The sequence below is a fragment of the Triturus cristatus genome, chromosome 2_1, assembly GCF_964204655.1.
Source record: "Triturus cristatus chromosome 2_1, aTriCri1.1, whole genome shotgun sequence".
In the NCBI taxonomy this organism is placed as follows: Eukaryota; Metazoa; Chordata; class Amphibia; order Caudata; family Salamandridae; genus Triturus; species Triturus cristatus.
Genome location: NC_140581.1, coordinates 187,143,381 through 187,164,090, shown reverse-complemented (window position 1 = coordinate 187,164,090; position 20,710 = coordinate 187,143,381). Strand labels below are relative to the sequence as shown.

At 48.6% G+C, this 20,710-nt stretch overlaps 1 protein-coding gene across 2 annotated transcripts in view; it reads left to right on the top strand.

Moving 5' to 3' along the window:
• Positions 1–20,710, top strand: part of DYM (dymeclin) — a 1,124,226-nt gene that overhangs the window by 969,632 nt on the left and 133,884 nt on the right. For both annotated transcript variants that reach the window (XR_014969672.1, XM_085629609.1), the window contains exon 16: positions 10,676–10,789. Coding sequence is in view for 1 of the 2 variants with exons in the window: in XM_085629609.1 (XP_085485735.1) it covers positions 10,676–10,789 (114 nt within the window). In the remaining variant the exon portion in view is untranslated. The remainder of the gene's footprint in view (positions 1–10,675; positions 10,790–20,710) is intronic.

Here is a 20,710-nt window from a genome sequence, read left to right as displayed (position 1 = left end):
CTCCGCGAAACGGTAAAAAATCTCCGCGAACACGCAGAAATTCCGCGAACACGCGGAATTGCTTGTTCGCGATGCTTTTTTCCTGTTCACAATTGCTGTTTGCGTGCTCGGGGAGAAATTTCTCGCGAACACGCATTTTGAGAACGCGAACAAGCAAAACTTTCGCGAAATCGCGGAAAGCAGACTTTTGAGCAATTTCGCGTTCTACGCGGAACGCGAAATTACGCAAATTCCGCAAATTCCGCGAGCGGAACGGAATTTACCGCCCAGGCCTATTTACAACCCCTTTTGAGGATCCAATCAGCATAACCCCATTTACGAAGTTTGTTAGTAAGGTCAGAATCCTGAGAACGATAGTCACCAATATTACTGCAATTGCGTCTGATTCTCAAGTACTGGCCATAGGGTAGGTTCTCTCGCATGGGTCTTGGATGGAAGCTGGAAAACTCAAGTAAATTGTTTTTAGCCGTGGGTTTATAGTGAGTCCTGGTTAACAGTTTACCTTCTACTTTGGTTATCACCAGGTCTAAAAAAAAACATCTCTTTCTTATCCATGGTGTGTGTGAACCTCAAGTTGGGATCCTGGGTGTTAATCCAATTTGAAACTCCAAAAGTGGGGCTTCAGGTCCTTGCCAGATGACCACAATATCATCGATATACCTTTTCCAAAAAGATATACCTAAAGCGTAGGGGTTGTCAGTATTCAAGATGTATTTATGTTCAGAATCATAGACATACAGCCCTGCTACGCTTGGAGCAAATGTACTGCCCATAGAAGTCCCTGTTGTTTGAAGGAAAAAGTCACCCTTGTATTCAAAGAAGTTCCGTTTTAAGGCCAGGGTGACACACTCGATGATAAATTGTTTAGGAGTCTGGTATTCCCAGACACCTTCATTGAGAGCCAATGACTTGTTGGTCCCTTAGATGTGTTGACTTACTGGAAAATACTGCGGGTTTCATTAGCATCCACCAAGGAACACCATAGGATAACTAGAGTGCAGGGATGGCTGGTACCCTTTAAAAGTGGTGCGGTGAGTGAAGTGTCCCACCACTCTTCCCCCCCCCCCGCCCCCCCCCAAAAAAACCCTCTCCATCCAAAACCCCAAAGTAAAACACCCCTCCCTCCAAAATCCCAAAATGAAATACCTCCCTCCCACCAAAAGCTCAAAATAAAACAACCACTCCCTCCAAAAGTAAAAAACAACATTTTAAATAAATAGTACTTACCCACGGGTTCCACGTCCTCCTCGGTGTTGCTCTCCAGTCTGATGCAGGAAGGGTGATCCCCTAACCAATCCAGACGCTTCTCTCATCCTGGTAACCAGCAGGAGAGAAGCATCTGGATTGGATGGAGCTGGGTGATCCTTCAGGCCTTGGAGGCCTGTGCTTTGTCTCCACCCAGTGTATATTTGGTCACTGTAGTTATCATGCATTATCTTGTTTTTGAATAAGGCAACGGACAGTATGTTTACGGAATTGCATCGAGTCACATATGCATTGTACTAATTGTTTGCCTAAAAAAAAATTATAAAAACATATAACAAAAAAAAAGCCAACGGAGAGTCTTCAGTGCATGAATATTGTGGCCAATGCAAGAGAAGCTAAAAATGAGGTGGTAGAAGGTACTCGTGACGACAACATTGATTTGAGTGAACAGGGTTAGATTGAGTTTAAGGAAGATCATGGTGCTGCGAACATGACCAGGAATGTTGAAAAGGTTGCAATGAAGACCTAAAAGAGAAGGACTTTTCATGTATGTGGCATTTGTGTACCGTGTAGCTAGCGGAAAGGCCGCAGACCACTGTACAGAATCAAGATACACTTAATGAGTTATTGGAGGGAAAGATGGGTTCTTTAGAGGAGGACTGTTACTTCGGTGTTCTGTTCTTTAAAGAGATACATCTACTGCTTTTCCTAAAAGACACTAAGCATGTACTCTATAACGCATTCAGGGTTGCTAAGAGTAAAAAAACACACAGTATAATAACACATTTAAAGTTCCACATATGTGACTTAAGAAAAAAGAATACGCTGTTGCGTTTCGGCCCACTTTTCTTCACTTTGTCTTTGATTGCATCTGTTTAACTTTTTTCCACTCAGTAAAAGTGAATTTAGCAACAGTTTTAAAAACAGACAGGGAGAGTAATTAATTATATATTGGTTGACTAACGATAATGCATAAGAACGATGTGAAGCCAGTTGGGCATTTAATAGGATTTACTGCACTAAAAAAGAGAAGTGGCATCATCATTGCTAACCAGAGGCTCTTTCTCGGGAACCCCATACACCACGCAATAACGATGGCACATTTTGCAGAAGACATAGTCGAACATTTATACATTTCACAGACTCCTTTGCCATTTCCACAGTTCCTTTAAGCAAGTTTGTATTAATTATTTTAGAGAAGAATTACATTAGATCCCCATTCCACAGTTTGTGCAGCTCTGACACACTTCCTGGGAAATCAAATTCAGGAATTCTGCATCCCACTTCCCCCTCCAGACATTCTCAGGCTAAAAGCTTGTGAAATCACTCAGCGGGAATGGAGACTGACCAAGCGAATTAAAGTGTGCTAAGATTCCTGCACTGCTGTAACTCCCCATTTCTTAGACTACCCCAGGGGGAAGGGGAACTTCGCATGCCATGGTATTCCCACTTCTCAAAATTACCAATAACAGCTGTATCTGTAAATCTGATAGCGAATTCTAGCTGTAGATTCCTTACCTTTGAATACCACCAGACGTCAGACTGGATCCGGAAGATGGTGTCGTTCAGCTCCAAATCGGCGTCTGCACTGGAAGTGATGTGCATGGTACCTATATAGGCACCACCTTAGTGCACTGACGTCAGTTCTTTCCTTTCCGTGGCAGATAGCACTGATACGAATTGAGCTACCCCTCAGTTGCTTTTTGACTCATCTTTTTCGACTTTTTGTCAACTTTGAGATTTTTCTCCTGGTGTGAGATGTCACCAAAAAAAACGGCTGGTTTCAAACAATGCAGGGCCACTGATAGGCAAATGTCGGAGACAGATCCTCACTTGGTGTGTTTGTGGTTCCTGGAGCTCGGGCACACTTCTCTAAGGAATGTAAGGACTGCTGCGCCTTGCACCTGAAGGTGCTGAAGATATGATCCCTTAAAGTCCTCGCTGCCCAGTGCCGGTCGGTCGATTTCGCAAACACTCGAGGTTCCATTCGCATGGAGGATCCCAGGGCCATTTGCTGAGCCCCTTCCAAAGTTCTTTGTCGCACTCAGTCACCGGGGAACTCCCAGCAGCTTAGGAAGTCGAAGAAGTGTAAACACTCTTATAGTTCCTAACCTCCATTGAAGACATCTGACGAGACCAGGGATTATGGGCATCCAGGCCCCACGAGTCAGCGGGGCCTGATATTGGATCCGTTCCGCAATTCAGCTAATTTCCCGGAACTGGAGCGACCCCCGCCCACCTGAAGGAATTTTATGAGGACATGTACCTCATCTTTGGCCGGCTCTGCCCATCTGAATTGTCTTCGGGCCCCGCGGTAGCACCCCCTACTTGGACCGCATAGGTGGGTTCGCCCTCAGCACCAGTCGGGCCTAAGCGTCCCTCGTTGGATTTGGAGCCAAGCCGGCGGCGAGACTGAGACCTTCCTCGGTGCCCGATCCAGTGCCGATGCCACAGACAGGGCATGAGTGTGAGTAGTCTGAACTTCTCCTTTTTCAAGAGGAGGTTGAGAAGGTGCAGATCCAGGATAGAACAAAGTCCTCCGTATTTCTCTCTATGGCTCCCGTGGCCAAACGAGCCTGCACTTCTTGACGGAGTAAGGAGAGATGGTCCTCCATCAGCCGAGCGTAAGTTGGTGGCATGGGTGGGGGAGGTGACACAATGGGGAGGGAGTAGCCCCTTTGGACTATTTGGTGTATCCAACGGTCTGATGTTACTGACTGCCAGTGATAGAGATGATGCCGCATCCTGCTTCCCACTGGATGCCCACGATGGCCTGTGGACTAAAGAGGCTCCTCTTGCCTGCCCTACCACCCCCATTCAGTAGCAGCCCGCTACTGGCTTTGGGCACAGTTAAAGGTTACCTCTCTGCCGTATTGACGTTTTTGTGGTTGCCAGATCAACCTTCTCTCTTTAAGTCACCTGTTGTGACTAAGTTCCTTAAAGGCCTACAGCATTTATTTCCCCCTGCGCCTTTCATCATGTCTCAGTGGGACCTCAACCTGGTCTTCACCTCTCTCGTGTGTGCGCCATTAAAGTCTCTTCCCGCTTAGTCTCGTGACAATAATAACAACCTTCTTAGTGACCATAATATCTGCCAGGAGGGTTAGCAAATTATTGGCACTTTCTGTGCACCCTCCTTAGTCCACCTACTTCCCAGGACAAGCTGATTCTCCGGACACGTGCCTCCTTCCTTCAGAAGATTGTCACTCCCTTCCTTGTTGGCCTGAGTATTACTCTGCCTTCCTTCTTTGCTCCACCTCATTGCTCCAAAGAGGAGGAGAGACTCCACCGTCTGGACCCAGAAAGGGCTTTGTTGTTCTATCTGAACCTCACAAAAGAGTTCTGGGTGGATGATCAACTCTTCATCGGCTATGTTGGAGCCAAAAAAGGGAACATTGTGCAGAAGCGGACCATCTTGTGATGCATTGTCCTGTGCATTATGATGTGCTACTCATTAGTCAAGAAAAAGACCCCTGAGGGCTTGCAGGCTCACTCCAACAGGGCCAAGACTGCGACCACTGTGGTAGTGTGCAGCGTTCCTCTACTGGACATCTGTCAGGCAGCGACGTGGGCATCACTGCACACGTTCACAAAATATTACTGCCTGGACAGTCAAATCCATAGGGACGGGCACTTCGTCTGTTCAGTCCTGCGACACGTTTTGGTTTAACCAGGTTCGCAGATCCAACTCTGGGCAGTTATTGCTTGGGTATCTATTCAAAAGTAAGAAAACTGCGACTAGAAGTCTCTAGCAGATGACAAGTTACTTACCATTGATAGCGCCCTATCTGGTAGTGACTGTCTAGCTTCAGTTCAGATTCCTTTCCAGACCCTCACAATCTCCCCGCTTTACAAACCAGTTCAGGTGTAAGGGACACCCTTTTTCCGGGCTTTAGTCGTTTCCACTCCAGTGGTCAGTTCTCATTGTGGCTCCATGCTCATAGTGTGGAAAGTCACAAAAGTAACTGACGTTAGCGCACCGAGGTGGCACCTATATAGGTGCCCGAGCACATCACTTCTGGTGCAGCCGACGCGTAGCCTTACCGGTGCACAAGGGTACTGCTCAAAATTCTTCTGGATCCAGCCTGACGCCTGGGGATATTCATAGGTAAGGAATCTGCGGTTAGATAGTCTCTACCAGATAAGGCTTTACCAAAGTTAAGTAACTTGTTCTTTAACCCGGTATTACCCCCAGGTCCCTCCGTCCTCGTCCCATTCCTTACAAAGTGGAGATTACTATCTCCGCGACAGAAAAAAAGAACAGGAGCATGCTGGGATACCTAACCCACTCCCTCCCGCTGGGAGTACATAAACGGTACCAGCCCAGCATGCAGCCTGTTCTTTTTTTCTGTCTTCCGACAGATTAGGACGTGCTGATCTTACCTGTGATTTCTTCGTTGGATGTCTCGTGGGGCTGCTGGGCTGTCCTCGACATCCTCTTCCGCGTCTCCTGGCCTGCTGGGCTTGCTGGGAGTCGCGTTGATTGGCGCCCGGCCCTTTGCGGCTGGGGCGCCGGATGTCCGGATTCCTTCCGGGTTACCGCGCGCGTCCTCCTACGGCTTGGCCTGGCTGGAGGACGCGCTGCTGTGGATGAGATGGGAGCCCAGGGGCTGCGCCGGGCGGTGCTCCTGGTCTCCCTTGGTGTGCTGCTCGCCTCCTTTCCTACCAGTGCCCCTGCTGTTCCTGAGGTTGGTGCAGGGACGATGCTTGATGGGGGTCAATGTCTGATCGGTGGCTGCAGCTCTCTTCCTCGCCCGGCGCTGGTGTCTTGGAGGGCGCCTGGGCTGGGTCTTGGGGGCAGGGCGCTTTTGGTGTGCTCTTCCTGCCCCTGTGGTGAGTACCGCATAGCGGTTCCGATTTCTTCCATGCTTGTTCCTCTGTCTCTGTGCTTTGCCTGCTGGGTCTGGCTGTGCACGGTGGGCTGCTTCGGCGGTCTTGGCTGGGGGTCTTGCTTGGCTGCTGCGGGGGTATTCTCGCCGTGCTTGCTGCCTGGCGATTTTTTACTCTGGGGCCTGGCGTCCTCTGGTCTCACCGTTTGCTGGTTGATTCGTGTTGGGGTTTGTCCATGCTGGCTTCTGGCGCTCCCTGTTCCTGCTTGCTGGGTTGGGGGCGTTGCGTGGCTTTCTGCGCTGTGTCCCTGCCTTGCTTCCCGATGCTGCGGGGGGGGGGGGGTGCTTCCTCCTCCGGTTCTGGGTTCCCTGTCATCAGGAGCTATAGCTCAATGGTGAGTCTTGTGCCTACGGTTGTAAAAGGTCTCACAGGACAAGGGTTCGAGTCCCGCACACTCTGTCAGAGTGGCATAAGGTGGCAAAGTTTCTCACTCATCTTTACAGCTCCTTGTTTCCGCTTGCTCGACGCTTGTTGCTGAATGGCGTCTGGGCGGAGGGGTTGGGGGGCGGTCTCTGTTTTATGGGGTTGGCCTGTCCCCCTGGTGGGTGCCGTTTTTCTTTCTTCCAGGTGCTGCGCTCTTCTGCTGTGCTGGCCTGCGGCCTTGGCTCCCTGTTTTCCACTGCTGGGGGTGTGCCGGGGCGGGCGGGTGCTGTGGCTGTCCCCCGTTCCCCTGTGCTCGCTTCTGCTCCCCTGGGCTATTTTCAATTTCTGGTGAGGTTCGTCCTGGTTCGTTCCTCTGTCCTGTGGGCTTCCTGCCTTCCTGCCCTGCGTGCTTCTGTTTCCCCCTGGTTGATGCTTGGTTGTCTGTTCGCACGGATTCTTCAGCCTGCTGCCTGTCCGCCCTGTTGGTTCCTGCTGTTCTTTTATGGCCAGCCCTGGTGCGTGCCTGTCTGGGTGCCTGCCTGCGGCTCAGGCTGCTGGGCGCTTCTTGCGTCCTTCCAGGGGTGTTGGTGTGGCCCGTGCTCGGGGTGCCTTGTTTTTTTTTTTTTTTCTCTGCCCCCCTGTGCCTGTCCGGTGCTCTGAGCTTCAACGTGTGGGGTTTCCTGGCCTGTGGCCTTCCCTCCCTGCTGGCGCCTGCTCCTGTCTTGGTGTTGCGGCTGGGCACGCCGGTGCCCTTGCGTCCGCTCTCTCCTGCCCTCCGGCGTATCTTCCTGCCTGGGTTGGTGGGCTCCTTCCCCGGCAGGTTCCCTGTGGGTGTACTTCGTGCTGGTTGTGGTCGGGGGGGGTGGGCCTGTGGCCCCCGGTGTTCCCCCGTCTGAGGATCCTCCACTTTGCGCTTGGCCTCTGCTTGTGTTTGGCTGGGTTGCTTCTTGCGTCCTGCATCTGGGTCCTTGTTGCTTCCGGACTCCCTGTTTCTTGGGTTCTCGGGGGGGGGGGAAGGGGCTGTTGTGCCTTCCCTCTGTTCCGGTGGGTCTTGGCCTTGGTTGGCTGTTGACTCCGGGGCTTTCCTGGTGGGCTTTCTGGCTGGTGTTGCTGCTTGCCTCTTCCCTCTTGCCTGGTGCTGTGTTGTGGTGCGCTGGGTTGACTGATGGGGTTTGGTTTCCTGTTGTGGTTTCCTTTCCCCTCGTGTCTCTTCTTTGTGGCTTGCGGTCGTTTGCCTCTCGCTGCCGCTCCTTTGCCTCCTGTGGTGGCTGGGGGTTGTGGGTCTTCCTTGGCTTCTGCCTGGGTGGTTCCTTGTTTCTTGGGTGCACTGCTTCTGGGCCTCTTCCTGTTTCTGGGTTCGGGTTGCCCTGTGCCCTTCTTTCATGCTTTGGGTGTCGCTCCCGATGTCCTCCTCGCCGTGCCTTATCTTGGGCTTGGCCAGTGGTTATGTTGGTGGGAATGCCGGTTGTGGTCTAGCCTCCCGTAGTGTGTGGGCCACGTTGCTACGTCCCCGCTCCTCTTTTCGGCCTTGTGCTGGTGGTTGGCTTTGCCTGGGTCCTGGGGCTCTGGTTTTCCCCTTGTGGGCCTTTTCCTTGGGCTTGGGGGTTTCTCGCTCCCGTACGGCCTGCTTTCGGCCTGTGGTGTCTCTGGCCGTTGCTCTTGCTGGCTCTGCGTGCTTTGTTCTTCCCTTTTTGGGTGTGTGCCCGCTCCCCCCGGGGGTTGTGCGCCTTTGGTTTCTCCGGGCTCCTCTCCTTTGGTTTGGGGGTGCCGGGGGTGTTCCGGGGTGCTGATGTGTTTCCTCCCTCCGGTCCTTGTTTTTGGGCCTTCCTTTGCGGGTTCCCTGCCTGGGTCCCTGCCTGGGTTCTTCCCTGGCCGCTCGTTCTCTGGTGCTTTGGGCCTCTTTTTGGCCTCTTGCTGGCCGGTGGTTCTGGCCCTGTTGGTCTGGGTGCCGGGTTGGTTCTGTGTTCTTTCCTGAGCTGCTCCTTTGCGCCTGGCTGGTGTGCTGTGACCTCTGTATTGGTTGCCAGTTGTGGCTTGCCGGTCTCCCTCTCTGTTCCCCGGCTGCTTCTCCTCTCTTGGTGGCTTGGCTTGCTTTGGTGCCGGTCCCTGGTCCCTTCTTGTTTGGGGTTTTTGGGTTTGGGTCGGTTGACCCTTTGCCTCTCCTTTCGGGTTCTGCTGCTCCAATTTGGGGCCTCCGGGCTGGCTGGCTTGTCCGTTGTCCGGTTGGCTTCTTGGGTCTTCTGGGCTGCCTGCGTTGTTGGGCTGTTGGCCTCCTTGTTGGTCGTTCCTGTTTCGCCCTTTTTGGGGTACGCCTTAGGAGGTTCCTTGGTGTCCTCCTGACCTATGGGTCGGCTCTTGGTTGGTGGGGGTTTCTCCTTTCCGGTTCTGGGGTTTATTTCCCCGATTCTGTGTTCGGCCCTTGGTTGTTCTCTCCTGGCTGTTCGCTGTCCGTGTGTGGAGTCTGCTTTGGGTGGCGCTTGTTGCTCTCCCTGGCCTTGCTTAGGTGGGTTCCTGGGTTCGTGTCCCTGTGTCTCCTGCCTTTGGTTGCCTCGGTCCTGGCCTTTTGACTGGTTCCTGTGACCGGGTTTTTTTTCTCCCGACGTGGCGGCCTTGGCTGCGGCCTTCCGGTGTCTCTGCTGGGGTTGACGGCTTGTCTTCCTGCCTTTTGGCCTGGGCCTTCTGTCCTTTCCTCTTCGGTCTTTGAGGCTCTGCGGGTGTCTTCCCCTGAGGTGTTGGGGTTGGTCCTGTGAATGGTCGCGCTCGGTGTTTCCGAGTTTGACGTGCCTCTTCGTTCTCCTCTTCATTCCCCTCGCCTCTTGGTGTGGTGTTTGTGGTTTGGTCCGGCTGTGGGTCGCCTTCTTCTCTGTTCTGGGGGGTTCGCTCTCTGGCTTGCCCTACTATGTTCCTTCCTGGGTCTTTGGCGTGTCTCCCTGTGCGTCATGCTCTCGGGTGCTCTGCGTTGGGCCTGGTTGTGCTGTTTTGTCCCAATTGCTGCAGCTGCTTGGTGCTGCCTGGGGCTGTGGGCTTCTCCCTTGGTGGTTTTTCTCCCGGGTTGTTTGTCCTTCCTGGTTGGATTGCTCCTTTGGGGCGCTTCCGCTTCTCCGGGGTTCCCTTTCCCTGGTGGTTAGGGGTGGTGGTTTCTCTTTCTGCCCCTCTGGGGGTTTCCTTGGGTCTTGCTTCTGAGTGCGGGGCCTCCTTCGGGCTTTCCTGGGGGGTCTTGTGTTCGTTTGCGGTCCTTTCTTGCTAGTCCCCTGCTTCTTTTGGGGTCTGGGTTCTTTTCGGCTTGGTTGGAGGCATGGCTGGTTGTGTTCTCCTGCCTGCTTTTCTTGTGGGCTCCCTATTGCTTCTGTTGGGGTCCGTTTTTCTCGGTCTGGTGACCCTGGCTTTGGTGGGGTTCCGGTTGGCCGGGTTCTCTGCTTTGGTATTCTCCACTTTGTAAGGAATGGGACGAGGACGGAGGGACCTGGGGGTAATGTCCTATTACTTACCGGTAATCTTCATTACTCCTGGTCCCGTAGTCCTCGTCCCATTCCTTACTTCCCTCCCTCCCTCCCTGGCGGCCGGCCTTCCGGTTGTTGGCTTGGTATTTTCAGGCTGCATGCTGGGCTGGTACCGTTTATGTACTCCCAGCGGGAGGGAGTGGGTTAGGTATCCCAGCATGCTCCTGTTCTTTTTTTCTGTCGCGGAGATAGTAATCTCCACTTTGTAAGGAATGGGACGAGGACTACGGGACCAGGAGTAATGAAGATTACCGGTAAGTAATAGGACATTACCAACAAACTCCTAATGAAGCCCTATGTATTTTATTTGCTTTGCAGACTAATTAAGTATCCTGCTAGAAGGATATCTAATTGTGCAAATATGATTTATTATTGTTAAGCCAATAATCTATTTTTCTTATGACCAGCACATAACATTCTTGTGTGACTGAGCTAGAATAACAGGTTTGCAAGGAAAGTGGCCTAACCATTAAATAAGACATATTCAGCTGTATTACGTGGAACAGGGTTACTGGGTGTCATTTGAAGGCCACATTTTGAGAGCCTGATGATAAATAAAACATTCGCTTACACAGTCGTTGTCGGCTGTGGTCCAGGTGCCACGCTACCAGTGAAGGCTCATGGAACCTCGGGGTCACCCAGCAGTCTTTGGAATATGTTGGTGTACACAGACTCACACAGGCTGCTTGTTTACGTATCCACATTCTTCTCTGCAGGTGATCGGCTTCTTCACCTCAAAGCTGGAGCAGGCTGGAGCCGACCTGTCGGTGGAGCGAGTCCTGGAAGTGATCAAGCAAGGAGCTGTCGCCCTGCCCAAAGACAGGCTCAAAGTAAGTGCTTGGGTACTCCGAGCTGCAAGATCCGCATGCCTGCCGAGGGATAGGGCTGGTTGCACTGGCAAAAAAACATCTTAGTTGTACAGGTATTGTGGACGGCAATTTGGTGCAAGTATGTATCTATCTGATGAAAGTACATAAGCAACCAATGAGCACTAAAGACGATATATAAAGGGAATTTATAAAACGCTTTCCATACCCCGTGCAATCCAGAAAATGTTTTTCTGTATTTTCTTGTTGCATTTTTTAAATATGGAGCTCCGCTCTCCTGGTGAGGTGGTTGTAAGGTGTTGGGATTTTCACCCGGTTCCTGAGTGACATTGGGAGGGCATGATTGGAAGAGCGTTGTTTGTGGTTAGGCCTAAACTGGACATGTTGGGTGACGTGCCTGAGGTTTGAACAGCTTGATGGAGCCATAATGTTGCTGCATGTAAACACTGAGTGTAGAAGGGGCTGTGAAAATAGTTTGCCACACATGCAACAGCTACTCTCCTTTAGGGTGGACAGTGGCATGTGTATATCCAGTCGTGTATCATTCGGGGTCTATTATGGTACAAGGAATCAATTTTGAAGAATCCTAGTAGCCAAATCAAGCGCTGTTGAGCCGCTGCAGCAGTGCTGCAGAGAGTCCACCTGTGAAGGAAAAAGGACCAGCTCATTGAACGCACTGTTAAAACTATCAAACGAGGGCTATAGGGAGTCTATCCATAAGCGATAAAGGATGCGCCTGATGAAAGCGCTGTTGAAACTGTTGAGTATTATAGAAATCCAGCCAGAAGTGGTAGTCAGCTTATCGAAGGCGCTGTTAAACCACCAAGGCAGTGACATGTTCAGTCCACCCTGGAGCAACAGAGAACCCACTGATATACAAATCACACTAGCCATCTGACATTAATAAAATCCGATTGTGATGAAACGCGAAGCAGGGCAGCTCGATGTTTGGGACCAGTCTTCTGGGCAGAGGTGCCTACAACCCTTGCCTCCTTCACTGCCGCTTCATAGCATCTCATCTCATACAGTAGGAACAACGTACATGCATGTATAGTGCTCTCTAACAGGGGCAGGCAGGCACCTGGGCTCTGGGTCCATCCTGGACCCAACAAGGGCAAACGGGGCACAATTAGACTCCTGTCACTCAAACTAATTTTACTCCTCAGTCACCCTCCTGTATCTCACGTATTCACCCTTGCACACTTCCTCTCCCTCACCCTTTTCTTTCACTGCCCCACCATCCACTCTCCCCAGCAACCTTTTCTTTCACTCCACCAGCCTCCCTCTCCTCTCTGTCTAACGCATCTTTTAATCTCAGTCACTCTGTTGAAGTCTTTGTCCTTGTGGCATTATCTACTTATATTGAAGCCAAGAGATACTTTTAAGTGGGGGACCACTAAGGCAATAACATTGCGACATTGTTTGCTCAAAATTCTGAAGAATCTCCAGGCATGTGTAGCGAGTGTTGCTATGTAAGCATCATCGACTAGATCCTCATCCCCGTCTGAGCAGACAGCCCTGGGGATCCCACCCTCCACACTCTAGCTGTCACACTCAGGCACTCGCCACAAACCCCACCGAGCCACATCTCCAGTACAGACCCCAGCACAAACCCAACAATGTCTGGCCCGTACCCCTCCTTCACTTGGGACGTCACTGGAGCTCAACCACATCATTCTACTCTCCCCCACTACATGCCGCCCCTGTCCACCCGATCTTCCCCACTTGGGAAGATGGGCACCCTATATGGACATCAAGCAACATACTGCTCTGCCCTCTCGCGGGTTATCACCATGGACAATGGACCTAAAAAGATGGCATCTGGAAGTGAATTCCACAAGATATGGTGAAGAACAAACAACTGTCCCCACCAGCAGGCACGCAATCCTACAGCACACTCGTGCACAACCTCAAACACGAAGTGGGAACATGTGTTTCCCTCACAGAAGCACCAGAATGACAGAACTCTGTGATGGGCCTGGAACATGACGGAGGCCTATGGTGTACTGATGACTTCATGGAGAAGGAACCCGGCCCCTAAGCATTCTGAGATGGGCACGTCAAGGGTACACCACAGAACCCTAGAGCCTTACCCCGCCTTCATGAATGGTGAAGGAGAGAAGAAGAGCTGAGGGAGGGCGGCACAGCCTTGTAATGGCTGCCCAGATCTGGCGAGACAGACTCCAGCACCCCGCGCATGGTTGACATAAAGTCGAGCGTACATGTAAGAGTATTTTCTTTCTCTCTCATACACACTTCACTCTGCCCACTAGTTCTTAAACTTCATTCTTTCTCTTTCTCTCTTATACACCCACATTCTCGCCGTCACTTCTCCCTTGGTTTCTCTCCACCCCTCTTTAATAATACTTTCATTGGTTGCGACAGGTTCTGGTACTGAGTGAAAAAAGTTCATTTCTATGTTTCTCATTGGTGCAAGTGCATAATTCACAGGAATATCGAACCCCCATAAACTACAAGAAATATTTATTCTTTAAACCACAGCTGTTGTGTAATAGTGATAGCCCCCCCACCCCCCACCAGCCAGCCTGGTACTTCTACAGACCAGGCATGTCGCTGTAGGGCCTGGGGAGGAGTGAAAGATCCAGGCGGTTGGGAGTAGGTCAGCTTTTGGCCCATGTAGGTGAGTAGTCGGGGATCCAGAGGGGGTGGGAGCAGATCAGGATGAATGAAGGGGGCAGCGCCAGGTCTCAGAGGGGTGGCTTGTGCTCTCACCTGGATGTGGTTAGCTTTATAATCTGGGGGTAGTTAGTAAAGCAGGGTCCCGGGTGGGCTAGCAGTTCCCAGTCCTGGGAGAGAGAAATGCAGGGTCCAGCAGCTCCTGAGGGGCGGATGGGAACAGTTCAGGCTTTGGGGCAGCTGCAACCCTGACCAAAGATCTCAACAAAAGAAGCACATTCACAAGCACGCTTTTCATCCACTTCCAAAACATAAGATCAAGCAATTAACACTTTGTCTTATATCGACAAATGTTGGCAGAAATAGAGCCTGACCCGCAATTGAATGAAAAATTTGAAAGGCCATATTATATGTTCCATGATAATTATTTAATTTCTGCATATTAGAAGAGGTGTTTTCCTGCCAATTCTTATTCGTGAAGTTTTCGAGAGGATGTTAGCTTTTGTTCCGACATTTGAAGAAAGTCCTCGAAGTGCAATGTCAGTAAAACATCCTGTGCCAATACTGAGATGCATGGAGTCAACAGCATGTTCAGGTAGACTTCAAATTACTTGTACGCGCTCCAGTTAGTAGTAGCACTAGCCAGCCAACACATGTGCCACCCTTTGCAGCAGATACGTCTGCGGCTTTTTCAAAGCTGAAAATATTGTTCATAGAATGCACTTTAGTGTGTATGTGTGTGTGTGTGAATATATATATATATATATATATGTGTGTGTGTGTGTGTGTGTGTGTGTGTGTGTATATATATATGTGTATAAATATATATCTATATATATATATATATATATATATAACATTGCTGTTGTACCGTGTCTGTGTTCTTTAAAATGGATACTTATTGAAAACACTAAAGATAAACCCAGACCAACCCTGGTCTTGGCAAACTCGCACACCTGGCTTACTCTGAGCAGTTTTACGCTATAGCATAGGGGATAGTAATCACTTGGGCCTTTCATTTCCGCCGTTAGTGATGACACATTGACTGGGTTAAGTGACTGATCGGCTGCTTTTGCTAGATAGGGAAAGGCATGTTACACAACGGATCAGTTCTTCCTCCATTACACTGCATGAATGCTTCACTCTTCGTGCATCGCACTGCAAGGACCATTGTGGTGCTGTAATATTATGTGACAGATGTTAGAAATCTTGCGATGAATCCACCAACTGTTTTTGCCAAGTATTGATTTATGAAAGATATACTTAAATAGATTCTTCCCGGTGGTGCGAGAAGGCCGCTATAGCATAACACAACAACAATTTGCAATGCAATAGGTCTCGCATTTTTTGCGAGAGTTAGAGCTATTGGCGTTGGAAATGAAAATGTCTTTTCCCTGTGTGTTTTGGTTTGTAGTGCAGTGGCCTTTGGGACCTTAAAGGTGTTTAGCGATGCAGCCAGGTATTGAATAGCTATACAATTACTATACAGTGGGTCATGCGCCTGATGAAAGCGCTGTTGAAACTGTTGAGTATTATAGAAATCCAGCCAGAAGTGGTAGTCAGCTTATCGAAGGCGCTGTTAAACCACCAAGGCAGTGACATGTTCAGTCCACCCTGGAGCAACAGAGAACCCACTGATATACAAATCACACTAGCCATCTGACATTAATAAAATCCGATTGTGATGAAACGCGAAGCAGGGCAGCTCGATGTTTGGGACCAGTCTTCTGGGCAGAGGTGCCTACAACCCTTGCCTCCTTCACTGCCGCTTCATAGCATCTCATCTCATACAGTAGGAACAACGTACATGCATGTATAGTGCTCTCTAACAGGGGCAGGCAGGCACCTGGGCTCTGGGTCCATCCTGGACCCAACAAGGGCAAACGGGGCACAATTAGACTCCTGTCACTCAAACTAATTTTACTCCTCAGTCACCCTCCTGTATCTCACGTATTCACCCTTGCACACTTCCTCTCCCTCACCCTTTTCTTTCACTGCCCCACCATCCACTCTCCCCAGCAACCTTTTCTTTCACTCCACCAGCCTCCCTCTCCTCTCTGTCTAACGCATCTTTTAATCTCAGTCACTCTGTTGAAGTCTTTGTCCTTGTGGCATTATCTACTTATATTGAAGCCAAGAGATACTTTTAAGTGGGGGACCACTAAGGCAATAACATTGCGACATTGTTTGCTCAAAATTCTGAAGAATCTCCAGGCATGTGTAGCGAGTGTTGCTATGTAAGCATCATCGACTAGATCCTCATCCCCGTCTGAGCAGACAGCCCTGGGGATCCCACCCTCCACACTCTAGCTGTCACACTCAGGCACTCGCCACAAACCCCACCGAGCCACATCTCCAGTACAGACCCCAGCACAAACCCAACAATGTCTGGCCCGTACCCCTCCTTCACTTGGGACGTCACTGGAGCTCAACCACATCATTCTACTCTCCCCCACTACATGCCGCCCCTGTCCACCCGATCTTCCCCACTTGGGAAGATGGGCACCCTATATGGACATCAAGCAACATACTGCTCTGCCCTCTCGCGGGTTATCACCATGGACAATGGACCTAAAAAGATGGCATCTGGAAGTGAATTCCACAAGATATGGTGAAGAACAAACAACTGTCCCCACCAGCAGGCACGCAATCCTACAGCACACTCGTGCACAACCTCAAACACGAAGTGGGAACATGTGTTTCCCTCACAGAAGCACCAGAATGACAGAACTCTGTGATGGGCCTGGAACATGACGGAGGCCTATGGTGTACTGATGACTTCATGGAGAAGGAACCCGGCCCCTAAGCATTCTGAGATGGGCACGTCAAGGGTACACCACAGAACCCTAGAGCCTTACCCCGCCTTCATGAATGGTGAAGGAGAGAAGAAGAGCTGAGGGAGGGCGGCACAGCCTTGTAATGGCTGCCCAGATCTGGCGAGACAGACTCCAGCACCCCGCGCATGGTTGACATAAAGTCGAGCGTACATGTAAGAGTATTTTCTTTCTCTCTCATACACACTTCACTCTGCCCACTAGTTCTTAAACTTCATTCTTTCTCTTTCTCTCTTATACACCCACATTCTCGCCGTCACTTCTCCCTTGGTTTCTCTCCACCCCTCTTTAATAATACTTTCATTGGTTGCGACAGGTTCTGGTACTGAGTGAAAAAAGTTCATTTCTATGTTTCTCATTGGTGCAAGTGCATAATTCACAGGAATATCGAACCCCCATAAACTACAAGAAATATTTATTCTTTAAACCACAGCTGTTGTGTAATAGTGATAGCCCCCCCACCCCCCACCAGCCAGCCTGGTACTTCTACAGACCAGGCATGTCGCTGTAGGGCCTGGGGAGGAGTGAAAGATCCAGGCGGTTGGGAGTAGGTCAGCTTTTGGCCCATGTAGGTGAGTAGTCGGGGATCCAGAGGGGGTGGGAGCAGATCAGGATGAATGAAGGGGGCAGCGCCAGGTCTCAGAGGGGTGGCTTGTGCTCTCACCTGGATGTGGTTAGCTTTATAATCTGGGGGTAGTTAGTAAAGCAGGGTCCCGGGTGGGCTAGCAGTTCCCAGTCCTGGGAGAGAGAAATGCAGGGTCCAGCAGCTCCTGAGGGGCGGATGGGAACAGTTCAGGCTTTGGGGCAGCTGCAACCCTGACCAAAGATCTCAACAAAAGAAGCACATTCACAAGCACGCTTTTCATCCACTTCCAAAACATAAGATCAAGCAATTAACACTTTGTCTTATATCGACAAATGTTGGCAGAAATAGAGCCTGACCCGCAATTGAATGAAAAATTTGAAAGGCCATATTATATGTTCCATGATAATTATTTAATTTCTGCATACTAGAAGAGGTGTTTTCCTGCCAATTCTTATTCGTGAAGTTTTCGAGAGGATGTTAGCTTTTGTTCCGACATTTGAAGAAAGTCCTCGAAGTGCAATGTCAGTAAAACATCCTGTGCCAATACTGAGATGCATGGAGTCAACAGCATGTTCAGGTAGACTTCAAATTACTTGTACGCGCTCCAGTTAGTAGTAGCACTAGCCAGCCAACACATGTGCCACCCTTTGCAGCAGATACGTCTGCGGCTTTTTCAAAGCTGAAAATATTGTTCATAGAATGCACTTTAGTGTGTATGTGTGTGTGTGTGTGAATATATATATATATATATATATATATATATATATATATGTGTGTGTGTGTGTGTATATATATGTGTATAAATATATATCTATATATATATATATATATATATATATATATATATATATATATATAACATTGCTGTTGTACCGTGTCTGTGTTCTTTAAAATGGATACTTATTGAAAACACTAAAGATAAACCCAGACCAACCCTGGTCTTGGCAAACTCTCACACCTGGCTTACTCTGAGCAGTTTTACGCTATAGCATAGGGGATAGTAATCACTTGGGCCTTTCATTTCCGCCGTTAGTGATGACACATTGACTGGGTTAAGTGACTGATCGGCTGCCTTTGCTAGATAGGGGAAGGCATGTTACACAATGGATCAGTTCTTCCTCCATTACACTGCATGAATGCTTCACTCTTCGTGCATCGCACTGCAAGGACCATTGTGGTGCTGTAATATTATGTGACAGATGTTAGAAATCTTGCGATGAATCCACCAACTGTTTTTGCCAAGTATTGATTTATGAAAGATATACTTAAATAGATTCTTCCCGGTGGTGCGAGAAGGCCGCTATAGCATAACACAACAACAATTTGCAATGCAATAGGTCTCGCATTTTTTGCGAGAGTTAGAGCTATTGGCGTTGGAAATGAAAATGTCTTTTCCCTGTGTGTTTTGGTTTGTAGTGCAGTGGCCTTTGGGACCTTAAAGGTGTTTAGCGATGCAGCCAGGTATTGAATAGCTATACAATTACTATACAGTGGGTCATGCAGACTGATTCAGGAATACATGCTTGCCCCCACTACATCTTTAGATGACTTTGCAATATCAAATAGTGCCCATTGTCATCCGCTGTTAATTACTACAGGAGACACCCGTAGTCCCAGTGGAGACCTGGGTAAATGTGGTAACAAATAAGAATGTCGCGTCGGGAATCAATGAGGGGGGTAAACTTGAAAGGTAATTTAATTATCATACACATTAAATGATAATAAAAATAATCCCAAGAATGTAATTTAATGCTGTAATATTGCCAGAAAGTTCGAAATGCCGTCAACTTACTCAAATGATAAATTGGGCTTTGAATTATGACATGATTTTATCTCTTTCCACAACTGTGTTGAATCATGCAAAACTTCAGCTCGAATTTTGGTCCAATACGCTGTAGCAATCTTTCTTTATATTTCTTTACTTGTCTCATTTGCGCCATTTATATGTTTTCACGAGCACAAAGTATTCACTATTTCACCTTAACACACAACTGTTACAGCACTGTTGAGGCTGCCATCTAATTTATGCAAATCTGATCTGATTGTCCTTTCTGACAATATTAATGCATTAAATTATATTCTTGGGACTATTTTTGTTACCATTTAATGTGTATGATAATTGTTACCTTTCACGTTTATCCCCTCATTGATTCCCTTTGAGACATTGATATTCATTGTCATCAGCTGGCATTTTATTATAAACTAAGGATTTCCGCTATTGTTTTGAAACGAACATATATACTCCAAAGTCAAAATATCCATAAGCAGCACCAGCTATTGATTCCCACATCCCTGAAGAGGGTTTGGAGGAGCACAAAGGCCTTCGTCTTGACTTTATTTTGATTCTGTTTTTCAACTGCCCTCAATGATGCCTACAGTGATCTTTCTATTGTGGAGTGGAGTGGAGTGGAGTTGGTTCTTTGCCTTCTATGAAGCTACAGGTTGGAATTATTTCATAAGCATGAAATTACACTGCATGTCTGTTTTTATATCATATAAGTGAATATAAAGTCTGCATTCAGCAATTCATCATGTATAACTATTTCTATTCACGTTCTGCAATGAAATTGTTTCGTTATTGATTGCAATGGAGCTGCAATACTTTTCTGGGGAAATGATAATACGATTTAGAGATACACTTTTTGGGACAATGAATTAAAAAAAATAAAAAACAATGAATATTTTATGGCTTTTCTTGACAATGGATTCGAACAAAAAATATAATTTAACAAGAACATCTATTTATCCAATATAGTTTTTTTCCCTTTTGATTACCACAGTGAATGTGAGAGCAGCAGAGATTACCACAGTGAATACCTGCACTCAGGAGACCCATAGTGAATCTGTGCACAGCAGTGAGGACCACAGTGAGCGTGTGTACACAACAGTACCTTGGGAAAGTGTGTAAAGCAGAGCGGCAGTGAGTGCGTGCATTCCAGAGAGGGCAACACTGGGTATGTGCACACAACAAGACGGTTCAAAAAATTTGCTCACAGCAGAGGACCATAGTCGGTCTCTTAGTGAAAACAGAGGGTCACAGTGAGTGTGCTCTCAGTGGAGTTGGAGGGCCATAGACAGTGTCACAAAATGGAAATGGTGGCCCACAGTGAATATTCTTATTGCCGAGACAGGGTGCCACAGTGAGTCTGCACCCGCGTCAGCTTTCTTCTGAGGTCAAGGCGGAAGCGAGCACAGAAACTGTTTAGGAACACTTGCGGTATTTATTGGCCGTTGCGTAACAGTCATGCTTACAGCGGGAGCACTATATTCAGATTAGGTGTCTGTGACCGTAAGAACAGCCCCCAGAAAAAACTGGACGGCATTCTCTTCCAAACACTAGTTCCATTTAATTAAATTCCAAAAAATCACTCAGGCCTTTAATGAATCCACATTGCTATAACGCTGACTTTATTCGGTTAGTGGGGAACAGTCAAGCACATTTCAAATGCAACAAAGGCAGGGCAACATCGCCATGAACGGAAGCTAGCTGTGTACATCATGGCTCTTTCCCTCGATGACTTGGCTTATATTATGAAATATAACTGTTAAACAGTTCTATTCAACATCAAGAATGCTAATATGTTTCTATCACCACTTAGAGCGAATAACAAATGGTACTGTACCATTAAAAAATCACAAAGCCCAAGGGGAGGGTGTTTGGCAACTAATAGTAATTAATGGGCACTGAGAGAAACTGTGGAATTGGTTATTTTGTAGTATTGTTGCTGCAGACTATAGAAACAAGTATGAAGCGTGGCGGGATGGATCATTTTTGAAAGATGAAGCGTGGCTTCCATGGTCAGGCACAGTGATGAGTAAGAAAAACAAGGCGGGTTGGGAAGCAGGAGAGCGTGTTGTGCTTGCAGA